The sequence below is a fragment of the Asparagus officinalis genome, chromosome 9 (assembly GCF_001876935.1).
Source record: "Asparagus officinalis chromosome 9, Aspof.V1, whole genome shotgun sequence".
In the NCBI taxonomy this organism is placed as follows: Eukaryota; Viridiplantae; Streptophyta; class Magnoliopsida; order Asparagales; family Asparagaceae; genus Asparagus; species Asparagus officinalis.
This window is the reverse complement of record NC_033802.1, coordinates 59,338,265-59,356,789: the sequence shown is the minus strand read 5'-3', so window position 1 is coordinate 59,356,789 and position 18,525 is coordinate 59,338,265. Positions and strand designations below refer to the sequence as shown.

The 18,525-nt window shown below is 36.1% G+C and overlaps 2 protein-coding genes across 2 annotated transcripts; one reads left to right on the top strand and one right to left on the bottom strand.

Annotated features, from left to right (window-relative positions):
- Positions 997 to 1,965, bottom strand: LOC109823487 (protein FAR1-RELATED SEQUENCE 3-like). The gene is made up of 3 exons (XM_020389768.1): positions 1,766 to 1,965; positions 1,290 to 1,384; positions 997 to 1,229 (listed from the first exon to the last, which is right to left on the bottom strand). Exons 1-3 carry the CDS (start codon positions 1,963 to 1,965, stop codon positions 997 to 999), a joined length of 528 nt encoding a protein of 175 aa, XP_020245357.1.
- Positions 3,509 to 6,679, top strand: LOC109823486 (mediator of RNA polymerase II transcription subunit 30). Its single transcript, XM_020389767.1, is given in 4 exon segments — positions 3,509 to 3,771; positions 3,773 to 4,012; positions 4,741 to 4,782; positions 6,250 to 6,679. Coding segments are annotated over 4 exon segments (507 nt in total). The 5' UTR covers positions 3,509 to 3,663; the 3' UTR covers positions 6,367 to 6,679.

The following is an 18,525-nucleotide window of genomic DNA, read 5'->3' as shown; positions in this document are numbered from 1 at the left end:
AGCGCGGGTCGGATCAATCCGACCCGCGCGAGCGCGGGTCGGATTGTCCTGTTGCGCAGTCTAAAGTTCCAAAACACGTTTTGACAGTTTTAAATTGGTTTTTTGCAGGGTTTATCGGTTTTAGGGGTTCTTAACTGACTTGAGATCATCCCTAAACGTTGTTAGGCTGCTGTTGACTGAAGATAGAGCCAAATCCCTTGTTCTTATCCAAATAACCGCATTTTGAGGCCTATAAATATGAACCAAAGGCCTCCATTTTCTGGGGCGATTGATTATCAAGACGAGGAGGTGCTGCCGGATTGTGGAGTCAAAGGAGCACGAATTTCAGCGAGGGTTGATAGATCTTGGCGAGTTCTTCGGCATAAAGAAGGAGAGTTCGAGAGATCCGACACCCATTCCCGTCCGTCCCTTGAGATTAGGCTTGGTCTTAATCTCGAGAAGAGCCCTGATTTCGCTTGGTCGATCTCAGCGCTTCAAATCAAATACTTCCTCGGTGAAGACGAAGCTCTGCTGAATTTTTCATCAACCGGATCCAGATCAAAGGCGGTCCACGGATAAACCCCGGCACAGGCAAAGATCCCACGCAAGCAGAAGACCGATAAACGATCTCTGCGTTTGTTTGACGAGAATTGTATTTTTCATTTTCATTGTGTAAAAGTCTTATAAAAAGACTATCTTTTTGTTTTCAATGTAACAACCGAAGTTGTAATGAATACCGCAATGAATACAACAATTTTCGACGCAAACACAATTCACCTAACCAATCACAATCCTCCAATCCATACATGTCAACAATTTCATTCCACTGTTTTTCAAACTCTTGTGGACTTTGTGTGTCTTACACCACTCTTTTCATGGTAGAACTGATGGCTTCATATTCAATGTACCTTCCTAAGTTTTCTGACAGCTTCTTCATTATATGCCACAAACACCATCTGTGCCTAGTGCTTGAAAAAACAATCTCAATTGCATTTTTCATGGCTCTTGCTTGATCAATTATTTTCTGTTGTGGAGCACATCCATCCATGCATTCAACCACTTCCTAAATAGCCATATGAAAGTCTCTGTGTATTCTTTTGAAATCAACCCATATCCAAGCAAAATTGATTGCCCATGATAGTTAACGCCAACAAGTGGTGCAAATGGCATATCATACTTATTTGTTAAGTAGGTGGTATCAAAAGTGACAGCCTCACCAAACTCTTTGTAAGCTTCTCTGCTCCTACCATCTGCCCAAAATACATTTTTCAAATGATCATCATCATCTAATTCAATATCAAAATAGAAACCTGGATTTTCTACAACCATCCTTGAAAAATATTTTATAATCGCTGAAGCATCATCTTTGCCGAGACGTAAACGCCTTGATTCATCAACCAAGTTCCTGCAAGCCTTTTCATCACACAACAGATTCTCATATCCACCAGCCTCATGTACTAGTGAGCCAAAATTTTTGTTTATTTTGATTCTGGCTTGATCATTCAGATTAATTTGATGTCTAACATGTGTACTAATTCTTCGATTGCAATGAAAGAAACGACTTTTACTAGGGCTAAGGCCATGATTATGCTCCATAACAACCACAATATTTTCCATCTTTCGTCGAGATTTAACTTAGCTGGTATCTTTTCATTATACCCAATTCCGTAGTTTGCTTGTGGTTTTTAAGGGATTTTGACAAGTATTATTATGTTTGCCAACTCGACCACATGCTAAAGTTATACTTCTAACAATCCCCATTTCATTCTTCCCTCTTGATAGTTACTTAATTGGAAATCCACTGCTCTTTGCATAGTTTTTGTAGAACTCAAACAATTCATCAATCTCATTAAACTTTATCCCAATTTTAGGCTCATTATGTTCAATCTGCTGATTAGTGTGCTGAGGCAACTCGTATCTCTCATCAACCGAGCAATTATTCAAGTCATTATCATCTAAATCACCAAACTCCTCAATATCTTCCATAGTTGTTCAAATTAAGTGATCATCAATAAACTTTATAGAAAAATAGTTGACAAAAACTAAACAAATAAACTGAGCAGACAATTGACTGAAACTAAACAAAGAAACTGAACAAATAGTTGACTGAAACTGAACAAGCGATCAAATTTATTTTAATGAACTGAAGCTATATTTTAAACTAATGAAGTTAAATTTTCTGCTATATATGCATCCTTATTCTTTTGGATAATTTAATAGTCTTTAATTGATGTAAGTTTTCACCGGCGTAATACTTAAAGTTCATATTACTGTAAATTTTCTTTTGGATATAATAGTCTTTAACTGATGTAAGCTAAAAAATATTGTAAGTTTATATTACATCCCAGTAAATTTTGCTATACATACATCAGCCCGAATATGAGAATTCTCATCTAATTGAATCAAAATTTTGCAAAAAAAATTCTAATTAATATGAGAATTCTCATCTAAATGAATCGAAAATTTGTAAAAATCTAAAGTATCAACATGCAATCCCTAGAAATTAGATGAGAATTCTTCAAAAAAAATCTCAACTTTAAAAACCCTAATTAATAATTTATTCATAAAATTGAATCAGAAATTTATAAAAATCTAAAGCATCAACATGCATTTCGTAGAAATTAGATGAGAAATCTACAGAAAAAACCTAACTTGAAAGATTAAAAAAGTTTGAGAAATTTGCCAAACCCTAGATCTGTTAGGGAGGGGACTACGACGAACTCGAGCGAGGGGCTGACTCCGGCAACGGGCGGAGACTACGGCGGTCCTTCTCACTTGAGCTCGTGCGCGCTTCCGGCGGTGGTCGCCCGAGTCACCGGGGAGATGGGAAATTAATTTGAAGTGAGGAGAGAGAATAGGGCGGAGGAATGAGTCACAGGTGTAGATGGGAAATTAATTTGAAGTGAGGAGATAGAATAGGGCGGAGGAATGGATCACAGGTGTTTTTTCACAGAATTGAGATCAAAATTAATTTGCTGATGTGGCTGGATCCACGTAGGACGCGCGATGCCATTGCGCGATACCCTGCGTGCCAAATAGCATTGTTGATAGCATATATACTAATATACCCATTATGGCAGATCCACATACAACAAAGTTGGGGCAAATTAAATACGCTCACTGAAATTATCTTGTTCTTAAGACCTAACCCTAATGTTGCTTTAATACTGTCGCCGGTGTTAATCAATTTTAACGTTAAAAGGTACGTATTAGGCAGAGGAATATTCTGGTTTGAGGAAAATTAGTCCCTAAAATCATTGAAAATATTATTAGATCCCCCAATTCTTAAGTTATCTTGAAATCCATCCCTTCAATCAAGGATGGAATGAGAAATCATAAGGTTTAATTTGTAACAGCTTATGAGAGCTGGGGAACCTAATAGAAATTTTAGTCCTTTGAAAAAGGGCTAATTTGCTTCTAATTGATGATTGTTTTCTGGTTTTGAAGTGACTAATTAAAAAATGACTTAAATGTTGTGGGTCTAAATAGCAATATGAGGGTTATAAATCAGAACAAACCTAAGAACTGGGGGGATTTAATAGCAATTTTGATGATTTGCGGCACTAATAAATTGGAGTATGAAAGATTTAAGCAATTTAAGAATCACGTCTTTGATGAGAATTCGGCAAAAGATCGATTAAGGGTTTTTTTTTACAATCCGAGAAAAGAGAAAAATCTCGAAAAATGGCGGGCAAGAGCAGGCAAGAGCTAGGGTTAGAAGGCCAGAGGCACTTAGAAGAGACAATCGACGCCGCCTTCCACATTCTCTCCTCGATGAACGACGAGCTCTGCCAACCCCGCTCTCTGGTCCACGTCATCATCCTCCGCCGCCGCCGCCGCCGCCGCCGGATCCGCCGGAGACGCCTCTTCCGATTCCTCCAACCACCCCTCCGACTCCGCTTCCGCCGCCGCTTCCGTTGCCGGAGGCGCGGCGGCGGCGCGGCGCGGAGCTCTCGATGATGCTAGATTGAGATACAGGTCCGCGGTTGCTGCCCTGCGAGCTGTTCTCGCTGCCGTGCCCAATTCGACTCAGGTATAAAACCCTAACGAACCTTATTGGAATCCCTTGTCTTGTCCCATTTCCCTCGTCTTCATTTTCTCTGTTTGATTTGTTAGTTCGTTTTCTACTTTGATTAATGTCAGAATATAAAATTATAACCCTCAACCCTGACCGTAACTTAGTGGGGGTTCTTTGACGTGGGTGGTATCAGAGCAATCCAGGTTCAAATCTCGGTGACCGTAAATTTAATATGGATTTAAGAAAATAGATACCGCTACGTGAGTCCGGTTTTCAGCCCATAAAATTGGACGCTCGATCTCTGGGTGCAACATTCACACAGTAAACATGGATTTGATGTTTGCTAAACAAAAATAGTGACCATATTGGAAGGTATTATTTGACCTTAGCTTTTTAGTTCAAGTATATCACAATGGCTGTTCCATGCTTTCACTGAAGCAGCCAATTTGGCTTAACTGATTATTGTGAATGAATTATCGTGGTTTTCTGCATTTTATATTTCCAGGAGTATCTGTGACGTAGACCGTAGGTTGTAGATTGGTATTATGAGTTTATGTTAGTTATGGTGTGCACTACATAACACTATGTTTTGACTGCAGCAGTTGCCATTATTTCTTGAGAACTTTGCTAAGGTATAACATTGCACGCTTGATATCTTAGGGGACTAAAGAACATAGTTGGAGGTAAATTATCCAAAGCATGTAGGGCTGTTTTCAGCAATTCTAATAATACTCCAATTGCAGGAGATGGCCATGGAGGTTGAAGTAGATCAAGCCGTAAGAAAGGTATCATTTAGACTTTTGTATCTTATTGTATCTTCTAAAAGTTAAAGTTATTGTTATGGATATAATCAGTTTTTCATATGTATTACACTTTTCATTGACTGTAGTTTTTTATTTTAGTGACAACAAAGCTTTTTTTGAGGAATTCCCTTTTTTCCTTTCTGCGTTGATTTTATTTTGAGTATGATGCACCCATCATGCTTCAGACATTCAACATGCATCTTATGGCTCTTGATGTAGTCTGTGCTCACTTCCTTTCCAACATTTTCTACCGAATATAATTTTTACTTATATGGGACCGCAAACGGAAAATTGAAGTTCAATTAGTAGTTTATCAATGGCCTAAAGTCTTACATCCTTGTTTTTGCGTTTTGAGGCAAGTCATCAAAAGCTTAGTCACTTTAATTAAAAAACTTGAGATTTAGTTGCTTGTTTTTTTGTGAAGACAATCATTGGCTTTTAGAATGTACTCCAGAATATCTTTAATGGCTTCAAAATTTGCTGCAAAAAGATATACACTCTAGAAGCCTGTTACGTGGTTTCCATGGGCATGTTTTTTTCTCATTTATTTGCCTTGTCCTTGCTATGATCGAATTGGTGCATTTAACTTGATGACTAGATTGCTATTTTTCCTAGAATGTCTAGCTAATGCTGAGAGAAAAAGTACATATATGGGAATCAAATGGTTGATTCTCAATTGATTTAAATGATCACTTAAAATATCTAAGCTTTTAAGGTGTCACAATTTTTTTTTTTAAAGATGCAGTTCTCTTATGATAGGTCTTTCTAGCGAGAACTACACCAGAGATGGAGTTGACCGGCCCTAATAATCTCTTCATGAGGAATATGATAGCCAATTAACTTTACTTATTTCGGGGACTTTTTTAGACTGTCTCAGCCTTAACTTCTCAATCATGTATTACTTCTTTATCCCAGTTATAGGTGTATGTCTCATTTCCAAAGTGGTTAATTATTTGCTAGATCCTGTCGATGTGACAATGTAAAGGTTGGAAATATCATTATCGATCATGAGAGTAATTTCAGAGAAAACGGCTCAGTGAAAACGGGAAAACTGGTTAACTTGGGCAGAGCTTGGAAGGACAAGCTTGTTCTCCTTCTTAGACTGAATTTTTGCAAGTGATTTGAGCTTGTTCTTCTTTCTTTGCCTTTATATACGACACACTGCGTCTAAAAATACTTTAATCGCTTATGGATGATATGATATTTAAGTTCTTTCTTGGTTGACTGCTCCTTCCTGTTCTTAGCTCTTCTCTTCTTTCTTCTTTAAATCATCGTTTTCCACCATAGTTTACTTCTTGTTCTTCACCATTATTAAACCTCTCTGCGACAAAATTTCTTGTTCATCCATCTAGAATGAATCTAGACGTTTGATTGATATAAGACCATTATACTCTCTATTTTGTTTTTTTTTTAAATTCAAATAAGAGAAAAACTTTTTTCTGACAATGTTATGTCTTCTTAATGCAGGAAATAGCAAACAAAAATAATCACCTCAAGCTTCTAATTGATCAACTCCGAGATCTAATTGCTGACTTAGCAATGTGGCAGAGCCCTTGTTCAGTATGAAAACTTTGAGGTGCATGGTTCATTATGTAACTGAGTTAAGGCTTCACACCGAAATCGAGCTTTCTGATTGAAGCTTAAATATCCTATGTAGAGATTTGAAAGTGGAAGAAGAGGAGGAAAAAATGTTATAATGTCTCCCATGTCCATTGAATACTTCGAAGGAAGATCGTAGTTACCTAGGCTTTCCTTAGCTTTTCCAAGAAATATTATTACAATGATCGATGATTGGTCTTGCTAGTCTACTTTGTACAATATTTCCAAAAAGGGTGGAAAGAATTCTTAACCAAATAATTTTAAACTCAGAATTACAAAATTGCTTTGTGTTTTTTCTTGATTGGAGTTTTTCTCAATCTTTGTGTGTGGATTCTGTGGATTGATAGCTTGAACTAGTTTACTCAAAAGTTGATACAAAATAAATAGTGTGCGTGTATATAAATAATCAAATTTAATGAATATTTGTTTTTATTAAATTGTATAAGTAATAGCTTAGATAAATCATATAGAGATCAAGGAAAACTTGTGAAAGTGTGGCTACTTTTGGAAGATAAAGAAATATATTGCAAGAGGTGAGAGAACTCGTTAGGGTGCAATTTTTACAAAGTTATCATGCGAATTTGAGAGTAAGACTCCTATCAACTTAAATTGATGTCCATCAAACTTTCTAACCACTTATTTATTAATATAAAAAATATTTTCATATCATGCAAGAATCCCTAGGCAATATGAGTGGCTAAAAAGTTTGATAGAGGACTTTTTACTATCCACTTAAGTTGACACAAGTTTTGCTAGCGAATTTGATCCTTTTTATTCTTAACATTTTGTTTTCATCAGAGAGAGACATATTTATCCTTAACGAGGAAGCCATTGAGACAACGTGTTACACCATGAGGCAGAGAACTACAAAATGAAAATGAAGGGACGCTTCAAGGTAATAGAAAAAGCTTCTCCATAAGAAAACAAAACTTGCGTCATAAAAAAATTGTTGCCTTTGCTGGATTAAATCTAAATTATGAGCACATATGTGATATTAGTGTGTAGTGCTATTCTTTAAAATTGACCCGCGTAAAGTAATCAATCAAGTAAATTGGGTCAATGAGTATTGAATGTGTCATAGGCCAATTGTGTAGATACCATATTGTAATTTCTAATTTGATGAGGGGCCAAATTGGAAACTATAATAACTACTTAATGGGTTATGGTCCCTAATCTAATGGCACGTTCTTAATTTTCTCTTCACCCCCATCTAGAGAGGAATTTTAAAGAGGTCATCCAGATTAGAAGATCTCAACCCCTTCGACAATTTTCTACAAATTAATTCATGGATCCAAGTACGTTTCCGCATCTATTATTAATTTCCTCTTTGTATTAATCATGTGTATTAGATTATTTTTCTAGGGTTTATTGTTGTTTGATTCTTTTTGAAAACCCTAGAATTATCTTGTGGTATTTACAACAGCCTTAGGATCATGATTAAGTGAAAAAACAATATTTATCTTATTTATTAAAATTGTGATGGATAATTTAACTAAACTACACTCTCCAACCTACTCATGCACTACTACACACGAAAGTGTTAGGCCCTTTCTTGAATTGTAATCAAAATTGTTAGGCCCTTTCACTTGAATTGTTATTAAAATTGATGAGCTATCAGAGACTTTATAATCTTTGGGTGTAGATGCGTAATAGTTTTGAGAGTATAGTTTGGACAGTGTAATCTAGTTATCACAATTCTACGATAATATGTACAAGGATGCCAAGAATGTATACAATTTAAGAAAATAAAACTCATCGAGACTTTTAATATATAGCTAGGGGTGCTAAACCGTATTCGTATCCGAGGAAATATCCGTTAACTGTATTTCGTTAGGATACGTATATGGTTACTCAAATCTATAACTGATAGGATATGGTTACAGATATGATTTTGTAGTGAAATATCCGTATCCGTATCTAAAATATCTGAATGCATGCTGGTCATACTCTTATGATAGTTTTGATTCTTAGATTATGGATTTGTGGTTAATTTTGATGATCAAGATGTCTAATCTTAGCTTTTCAGTTATAACGAACATATTAACAAACTCTTTTGTATCACATAAACTATATTTTTCTCAATACTATCTAGTTTTCTCATATTCGTTTTGTATCTGCATGCATTTCCGTTTATATATCCACATCTATATCCGTAACCGTATCCGATTTTTACGGATATGGATATGAATTTTCCTTACTAACGTATATCTGTATCCATATCTGTATCCAAGATGGGTAAGCGGATATGGATATGGTAAGCATCATATCTGAGCCGTATCCGGACCGAATGCACCCATATATATAGCTGTTAAAATTTTGTTTTAACTTTAAATAAGTCGGATGGAAGGGTTCAAGAGGCGGGGAAGTAAAATTGAGTTAAATTGCATTTGTTTGGTACATAGAAAAAGAGTAATTAGCAATTAAATGTGTTATAGCTTCGCCTACGTTTCATTTATACACTCACACTTAATTTTGACAACACTTATATATCCTAAAGTTTTTAAAATTTTCATTTTAATATTCTTTGTTATGTAAATGGGAGAATATTTCCTCAGATATTTCTATGTGACACTCATAAGCTAATTTCAAAATATTTTAATATAAAAGCTCTAAATCGGCACATAAGTACCAGGTGGGACTATTCTGAAGAAAAAATCACATGCTTGCATAACTGATGGTATTAAAGTATAAATTAAAAAAAAATATCAGGACATATAAGTATAGGGCTGCCATTTGGGCCCAAGGCTCGGTGCCCCGGCCTGCGGCCCAGGCCGCGTCATCGGTGCCCACACCAGACCTAGCCCGCGGCCCGACCAAGTATCATACCGAGCAGGTGCGGCCCCGGGTCGGACCAGCCCGGCAAAAACGGTCATTTTTTGTGACTGTTATGGCTGGACACGGACCTGTCTGGCCGGTCATAAAGGCCATATTTTGGCTTTTGACCAAAATACCCCAAAAATGGTCAAAACGATAAAAAATTATCATTTTTTTTTCTCATCCAAAACTCATCTGCTTCTCTCTAATACTCTCTAATACTCGCTTTTGCTCTTTAATTCTTCAATCAAATAGCTTTCTCCTCTGATTATGAAGAGCAAATCCCAACTCCCGATCTTAATATGAGTCCTAATACTCCTACTACAGGAGCTATAGCTACTCCTCCTACTCATACCGATGTTGATCACGACTCCGGCGGTGACGATTCTGCACCAAGAGCTCCTAAGGCCGAGATCTGATGTGTGGAACTTTTTTGAGAAGATAGATATCACCAGGGATCAACACGGTAGGCTTCTCACCCAAAAGGCTAAGTGTGTGTTATGCGGTCATATTTTCCAAGCTCATCATAAGAGCGGCACTAATCACCTCAAACGTCATTTAGAGAAACACAACAAAGGTCAGTCAATGTCTTAAGGTGATATCCGACAATATTTACTCTCCCAATCCTCATCTTTCGGTAGTCTTGGTAGTTGGAACTATGACGCAGTCCGAGCCAAGAAATGCATCATCAGGTTTATTATTCTTAAAAACCTACCTTTTAAATTAGTAGAACATGATGAATATGGAGATATGTTTACAGATGGTTTTTATCCCGCATTTAAAAAAATTTCTCGTCAAACTTGTCAACGTGATATTTTAAAATATTATAAGGAGGAACAAGCAAAAATAATTTCTTATTTTTAAATTTCAAACTGTAAATTTTTTTTAACTTCTGATATTTGGACATCTAGAACATAAAATCACAGCACACTGGATTGATGATAATTGACAAATGTTTAAAAGAGTTATTTTTTTATTGCATTTAAAGATTCACATAGTGGTATTAATATTGCAAATTTAATAATTGAGGAACTTATAAAATTAGAAATTTTATAAAAAATATGTTTTCTTTCACTAGATAATGCAAGTAATAAAAATATAGCTATTGATCATATCGAAACATCTTTGCTATTGTCATGTCATGGTGATATTTTTTCATATTAGATGTGTGTGTGTCATATTTTAAATTTAATTGTTCAAAGTGCATTTAGTGAAATTAAATTCATGATAGAAAAGGTTAGGATAGTAGCTTATGCTCATCATGCTTCTGAACAAAGAATTAAAAGATGGAAAAAATTGTGTAAAAAAAAATTTAAACCCAGACTAATTCCAAAAGATGTTGACCATAGGTGGAATTCTACCTATGCAATGTTAAATGTAGCTATAGAGTATAAAAAATTATAAATAATTTTATTGCTTTCTATACTTCTAGTTCTAGCTCTGGTAGTATGTATGTAATTACTAAGGATGAATGGACAGTTATATATAGTGTAAAAGAATAGTGTAAAAGAGATGTTATAAGTTTTTTATGATGCTACTATGTTATTATCTGGTTGTTATCATCCAGCTATTATTCAAGCTGCTTTACAAATTTTAAATATTCAAAAAAATTAATAATTATTGTATGGATAATTATTATGAAAATATGATTTCTCAAATGAAAAGTAAATTTAATAAGTATTTTAGGTCTATTCCTATTATTTTTTATTTGGGGGTTCTTATTGATCAATGTTTGAAGGATATTAGCCTTCGAAATTTGTAAATTGTTCGTATGGTAATATGATAATAGACACTGATGATGGTCAAATTATTACTGCTCTTACTCATCATAATGCTATTAGAAATTATTTTCAAAAATTATATGATGAGTATGCAGGTAGATATTGTATAAGTACACATCAGTCTACAGTTTCTGCTACGAGTTCAAGTCGAGGCAAAGTATTGAGTTTTGATAGGGAATCAATGGTAGTTGAGCTAGCTGGTTGATGTGGACTTGGATCATCAACGGAAGTTTCTGAAATTAATTAATATTTAACTGCATATTTAGTTAAATGTCAAAATAGTAGTTTCAATTTTTTTTGCAATGGTGGAAAGTATAGGGAACAGTTTCATATCCTATACTTTCCATCATGGCTCGTGACTTACTAACAGTGCTGGTTTTCAAGGTAGTTTTGGAATCCGCCTTCAGCATAACAGGACGTTTGATCGACGACCACATGATATCGTTAGATTCGTATATCGTACAGGCGGTAATGTGCCTACAAGATTAGTGGAGGTACGAGAAATAACGCAAGGCATCGATCGGATGGCTGGTATTGAAGATAAATTTAAAGAATTGGGACTAGCAGATAGATATAAAGAGTAGAGATTATTCATCAGTTTGTAATTTTTATTTCTTAATTGAAAATTTATGATAAATTATTTTGAAAAAAGTTATAAATGATAGTGATATAGATGAGTATGTGCCAACCTAATTGAGATGTATTCATCTATTGTGATAAGACGAATTCCAAAATAAATTTATAATTGTAGATGATTGACTGATTATTAATAAAGAAGTTATTTTTATCATTTTAATTTCTATAATTTTTTGTATTTGTAAATTATATAATTACAAATAATTAATAATATGATTGTTTTTATTAAAATTTTGTTTAATTTTTTTCTATATATTCTTGAAAATAAAATTAAAAAAACCGGGCTGGCCCGGTGCCTAGCCCGCTCAGGCCCGAGCCCGGGCCTCGGTTTTTCCTAGCCCGGACTCGGTTTTTCAGTCCGAGCCGGGCCGGGCCTGTCCATTTTGACAGACCTATATAAGTGTCGCCACAAACAAGTTATTATTAGTATCTAAAAGTGCAAAGTAGGGTAAACTATAAAGTACTCAAGAGCTAATTTGCTCATATAAAAATATGATGTTATCACTGGGCCTTAAGTCGTAAGCTAAGTATATTAAGTACAGGATCACATCAAACTATTATGATCGCGCCTTTACCGCAAGTTAGTGTTATTTTTATAATATAGGCTAAATAGCACTTATCTACCATATATATATCAGTTATCTTGCGCTTGTATATCGTTATTTATTTTTCAAGTCATTTATATACCCTAGGCTTTTAAAAATTAGCACTTAGCTATCCTCAGTTATGCAAATGTGAAAATATTTACCCTATTGTTCTAACATAACGCTCACAATGCGATTGGTTGCTAAGTTGCTAATGAGAATCGTGGTGTAAAAATTTTTATATTTGTGTAGGCGTTGAAAATTGCCTATAGGTCTCCACGAACAGCTCGAGGCTAAGAGAAGATGATGAACATCACTATCCAAGTCACATGAGCTTGATTGATGTTGACAAACACATGAAGTGGGTTGATGAACTATGTGAAGCAACGGAGTTTCAGAATAATAAGGATATGAACTGATCGGGAGCCCCGTGTCACTTACAAAAGACGAAATGCCCTTCGTGTCTTATTTATTCCACAGATGATCTAATCATTGGAGCTTATAGAACTCCTCGTCGGCTTTCCAACGCACTTTGAATCGTTCAAATCCGAGTTCGGATGAAAAAGTTACGGCGAAAACGAACAAACAGGCATAACGGAACGTCTCAGGCTGAACTGTGATACCCGAGGTGTCTCGGCACGACCGAGACACCCTAAGGTATCTCCGAACTTGTAGAACTGTTTTGACCATGATTCGTTTTGAATCTGAAGAAACTCAAAACATGAAGGTTGTAGATATTTTTGTCAACTTTCCAACCCATCTAGAATCAGGTCATTTGGAGGTCATATGAGGAAGTTATGACTAAAATAGCGTCGAGACACCCAAAGGTTGCCTTCGTTGTTGAATTCATTATAATCTGGAACGCTTACAAAGAATTCATTATAAAAAGAACAACGAATGTTTGTTTTCGGAAAAAGTTGCCTTCGTTGTTGAATTCATTATAATCTGGATCGCTTACAAAGAATTCAAAATATTTAATAAAAAGAATAACGAAAATGAAAGATTACAACTTTTCGAAAATAACGCAAGATCCGTTCGTCGTTTCTTGCTTGCGTGGGTCTTTAGCCGGTGACGGGGAGGTCGATATCCGTGGACTACCTGGCAATTAGATCAGGTTCAGAACTCCGTCCATCCGCGAAGGAATCGAGAAGCAGAAGCGCTTATCTCGACAACAGTGAGATAATTGCTCTTCTTAGAATTACCACAACGGGATAATACTAAGGATTGGATGCGGGTGATGCAGATCTGACGACTCTCGATCTCTTGCGTTGAAGAACTCGATCACTCTTCAGTCCGGTAGGGCTTCGCCAATTTTTCAAAACTCCAGCTCCAAAAAATGAGGCTCTAGGGGCTGTATTTATAGGCTTTCAGGAGATCCGGGCGGTTAAAACTGATCGAAAACCGTCAAAAACACGTCCCAAGTGCGAGACAGCTCAGGGTGTCTCGCACCTGTGCGAGACAGTTTGTACCATCTTCAGTATTTTGGCTCTAATTCTTTCATCCGAATTCGGATTTGAGTGATTCAAGATGTGTTGGAAAACTGACAAAGAGATCTACAACTTTCATGTTTTGGGTTTCTTCAGATTATAACCAGATTATAGCCAAAAGTTCTCCACAAGGTCCGAGATACCTTTGGGTGTCTCGGCCAAGTCCGAGATACATTTAGGTGTCTCGGCGCTATTTTGATCATAACTTCTTCATATGACCTCCAAATGACCTGATTTCAGATAGGTTGGAAAGGTGACAAACATATCTACAACTTTCATGTTTTGAGTTTCTTCAGATTCAAAACTAATCATAGTCAAAATAGCTCCACAAGTTCCGAGACACCTTTGGGTGTATCGGCCAGGTCCGAGACACCTTTGGGTGTCTCGGCGCTATTTTGGTCATAACTTCCTCATATGACCTCCAAATGACCTGATTACAGATGGGTTGGAAAGCTGACAAAACTATCTACAACCTTCATGTTTTGAGTTTCTTCATATTCAAAACGAATTATGGTCAAAACAGCTCCACAAGTTCCGAGACACCTTTGGGTGTCTCGGCCAGGTACGAGACACCTTTGGGTGTCGTGGCGCTTTTTTGATCATAACTTCTTCATATGACCTCCAAATGACCTGATTCTAGATAGGTTGGAATTGTGACAAACATATATACAACTTTCATGTTTTGAGTTTCTTCATATTCAAAACGAATCATAGTCAAAATAGCTTCACAATTTCCGAGACACCTTTGGGTGTCTCGGCCAGGTCCGAGACACCTTTGGGTGTCTCGGCGCAATTTTGGTCATAACTTTCTCATATGACCTCCAAATGACCTGATTCCAGATGGGTTGGAAATCTGACAAAAATATCTATAACTTTCATGTTTTGCGTTTCTTCATATTCAAAACGAATCATGGTCAAAATAGCTCCACAAGTTCCGAGATACCTTTGTGTGTCTCGGCGCTATTTTGGTCATAACTTCCTCATATGACCTCTAAATGACCTGATTCCAGATGGGTTGGAAAGATGACAAAACTATCTACAACCTTTATGTTTTGAGTGTCTTCAGATTCAAAACGAATCATGGTCTAAACAGCTCCAAAAGTTTCGAGACACCTTTGAGTGTCTCGGCCAGGTACGAGACACCTTTGGGTGTCTCGACGCTATTTTAGTCATAACTTCCTCATATGACCTCTAAATGACCTGATTCTAGATGGGTTACAAAGCTGACAAAAATATCTACAACCTTCATGTTTTGAGTTTCTTCAGATTCAAAACGAATCATGGTCAAAACAGTTCTACAAGTTTTAAGATACATTTGGGTGTCTCGGCCAAGTCCGAGACACCTTTGGGTGTCTCGGCCATGGCCGAGATACCTTAGGGTGTCTCGGTTGTGCCGAGACACCTCGGGTGTCCCAGTTCAGCCTGAGACGTTCCGTTATGCATGTTTGTTCGTTTTCGCCGTAACTTTTTTATCCGAACTCGGATTTAAACGATTCAAAGTGCGTTGGAAAGCCGACGAGGAGTTCTATAAGCTCCAATGATTAGATCATATGTGGAATAAATGAGACACGAAGGGCATTTCGTCTTTTGTAAGTGACACGGGGCTCCCGATCAGTTCGTATCCTTATTATTCTGAAACTCCGTTGCTTCACATAGTTCGTCAACCCACTTCATGTATTTGTCGACATCAATCAAGCTCCTGTGACTTGGATAGTGACGTTCATCATCTTCTCTTAGCCTCGAGCTGTTCGTGGAGACCTATAAGTAATTTTTAACGCCTACAATTTGCATGACATGGGATAGCAGATTTAATTTTAAACAAATTAAGGTGATTTAATTTTAAACAAATTAAGGCATATAATGATACAAAAAATAAGTGAGAATATATAAGTGCAAAGTGCATGTGAGAGTATATGAATACAAAGTGAGTGAAACTATAACGTATTTAAGTACTACTTTGCCTATAATTTATGGGGTTAAAATAGCAATTTTGAATTCTTTACAAGATGAACTGGAAAATAGTTGATATTCCAAGGATTAATGGCACATTTATAGCCTATGTTTTCCCCTACTTTGTACTTATGCACTCTCACTTGTTTTAGGGAGTACGTGTACATCCTAAAGGTTTCTAAACTTTCACTTATGTATATCCTCATTTGTCCTTGGCAACACTTACATACCGTAAAGTTCTTAACATTAGCACTTAAATACTTTAAAAGCTTTTAAAACTATCACTTAACTATCCTAAAGTTTTTAAAACTTACATTTAAATACCCTAAATTTTGCATAATTGGCGATATTTAAATGCGAGTTTTAACAACTTTAGGATATTAAAAAAAACTTTATAGAGCATATAAATGCTGCCAAAACAAGTGAGGGTATATGAGTGTAAGTTTTAAAATTTTTGATAATGTGTTTGGAAGATTACTAGGAGAAGGGAATACACGATAGAATAGACAAAGGAAAGTTAGAGAAGCAGAGAGGAAATATAATGTGTAGTCTAGAAGTTTAATAAGAAAAATGAATGCGAACTTAAATTATTTTGTTTGGAAGTTCTAATTAAGAGAAGAAAAGGAAAGCAATAATATTTTAATCATTGATTCATTATGATAGAGCCATACACAGTCAAAATTTCCTTCTATATTGAAAGTTTAATTCTCTCCTTTTCCTCTATGCTGCTCCCAATTTGAGGAAGAAGAATTTGCAGAAAGTTTTCATGAAAACTTCTTCTTTATCCTCCCATCCCCCCTCAATATAACTCCCAAATAGAGCTAGATATATAATTCTCTTCCCCTACTCTTCTCTATCCCCATCCAAATACAGTCTAAGGTATAAAAGTGCTAAAAAAGTGAGGGTATTTAAGTGCAAAGTTGGGGAAACTACAAGGTTTTTTTTTGAAAAAGGAAAACTACAATGTATTTAAGTGCAATTAAGCCATGCTAAGGACCCATATTTAAAAAACGGAGATTTTTTTAAAAAGACATTTTTAAAAAATAATTAGCAAAAATAATTTTTTTGCTAAATAATTAGCAAAATAGACCTTTTTTGGCCAGCTTATCAACGTTGACCAAAAAGAGGTTAACTTTACAAAATTTGGTCTTAAAATACATGAGACTACTAGTCTCATGTGTTTAGCGTTCGCTAATCAGTCCCTAAATACAGCGTAGAAAACACACGGGAATAGTAGTCTCGTTTGTTAAACAGGGACTAGCGCCACTTGGGTGGATTCCCAGTAAATACATGGTCCCTTGTATTTGTCAAGGGGTTTGTAAGTGAAGCATGCCCAAAAATTAGGGCACAACCGCACTCTCCCACTTTGAGATCCCTCTCCCCGTTCTCTCCCTCAACTCACTCCCGTTCTCTCCCTCAACTCTCTCCTGATCTCCCCCTCCCTCATTCATCCTCTCTCACATCACCTCCTTCTCCCTCAGTTTTCTCTCTCTCCTTCTCTCCAAGCCCAAACCGAGGCTCTTGCCCAATTTTTTTTTCTTGATCTACTACGGCATTGTTGAACTCTGACGCCGTCTAATCTCTTCGATGCCAACGAACTTCAACTGTCATCAAAGTAATTTTTTTTTTAAATTTTGTATACTTTTTTAGTTACAATTGTAGTATGACAATAACTCTAAATTTAGAATAATTTTATTTCAATTTTGATAAACAATATGGTTTATTTAAAATTTGATAAATTAAATTTGATATAGTGGGTCCTTCAACTACGGTTTACCTAGAAACAAGATATATAAATTTTAGGTTATGAATAATATAGATAATTTGCATATGATGAATGTTATTATTTCAGTTTCGATGACAAACAGAATACCTGTAATTTGCTTATTCAATGGGAGACTAAGTGTTGGAATGAATAACATGCCCATATATGCGAGAGGATCTAGCACTTTTCTGTCGCAGGAACAGATCCGGGTATACATGCATCTCTATATCAGCGGATAGTGCGAAGGATTCGTAGAGCTTTTCATTGAACTCATGATAATCTTCATGATGGTCGCATGGAGATGGCATAGGAGGAGGATCTCTTATATGCACGCCGACCAAATAGACGAATACGAGATGGATCATGCACACATGACAATGAAGCTGGTCCGTCACGACCACATACGTAACTGGAGAGCGAGCTCGTACAAGCTCAAGTCGACGGAGGAGGACGATGATCTGAGTGGGTACGAAGAGGGAGACAAAGGAGCGGACTTCTAGGTTGTATGTGATAGTTTAATGGATTTTCTGCATGGACTCTATTTATAAATAAATATACCGGATATATTTGCATTTGTGGCAGTATTTTAGAGTATGGATATAAAATGTGTTGTCGTGGACTGTTATCTATTGTGTTGTGATGTTTTGAATTGATTATATGTGCATTAAGTTATGTTTATTTCTCGAAATTGATAAGATATATATGGATTATATTGTTTAGATATGTATATGAGGTGAATTAATTTTTTTTGTGCGCATGAATTATTGTATGTACGCAGGACATAAGTTAGAATAGAAGCATGCATATTTCGTGCATGTGTTTAGGCAATTTGTAAAACACACAGGACTTGCAGTCACTTGTGTTTTCTGAGAATGTTCAGAAAACACACGGGACTAGTAGTCTTGTGCGTCTTCTGATACTGCGCAGTAAACACACGAGATTATTAGTTCCGTGCGTTTTTTGTGCTATATTTAGGGGCTGATTAGCAAACACTAAATACACATGACTAGTAGTCCTGTGTGTTTTCAAGACTAAATTTTGTAAAATCGATCTCATTTTGGCCAGCCACGTTAAAAGGATCGTTTTTGCTAATTATATTTTAAAAGGGT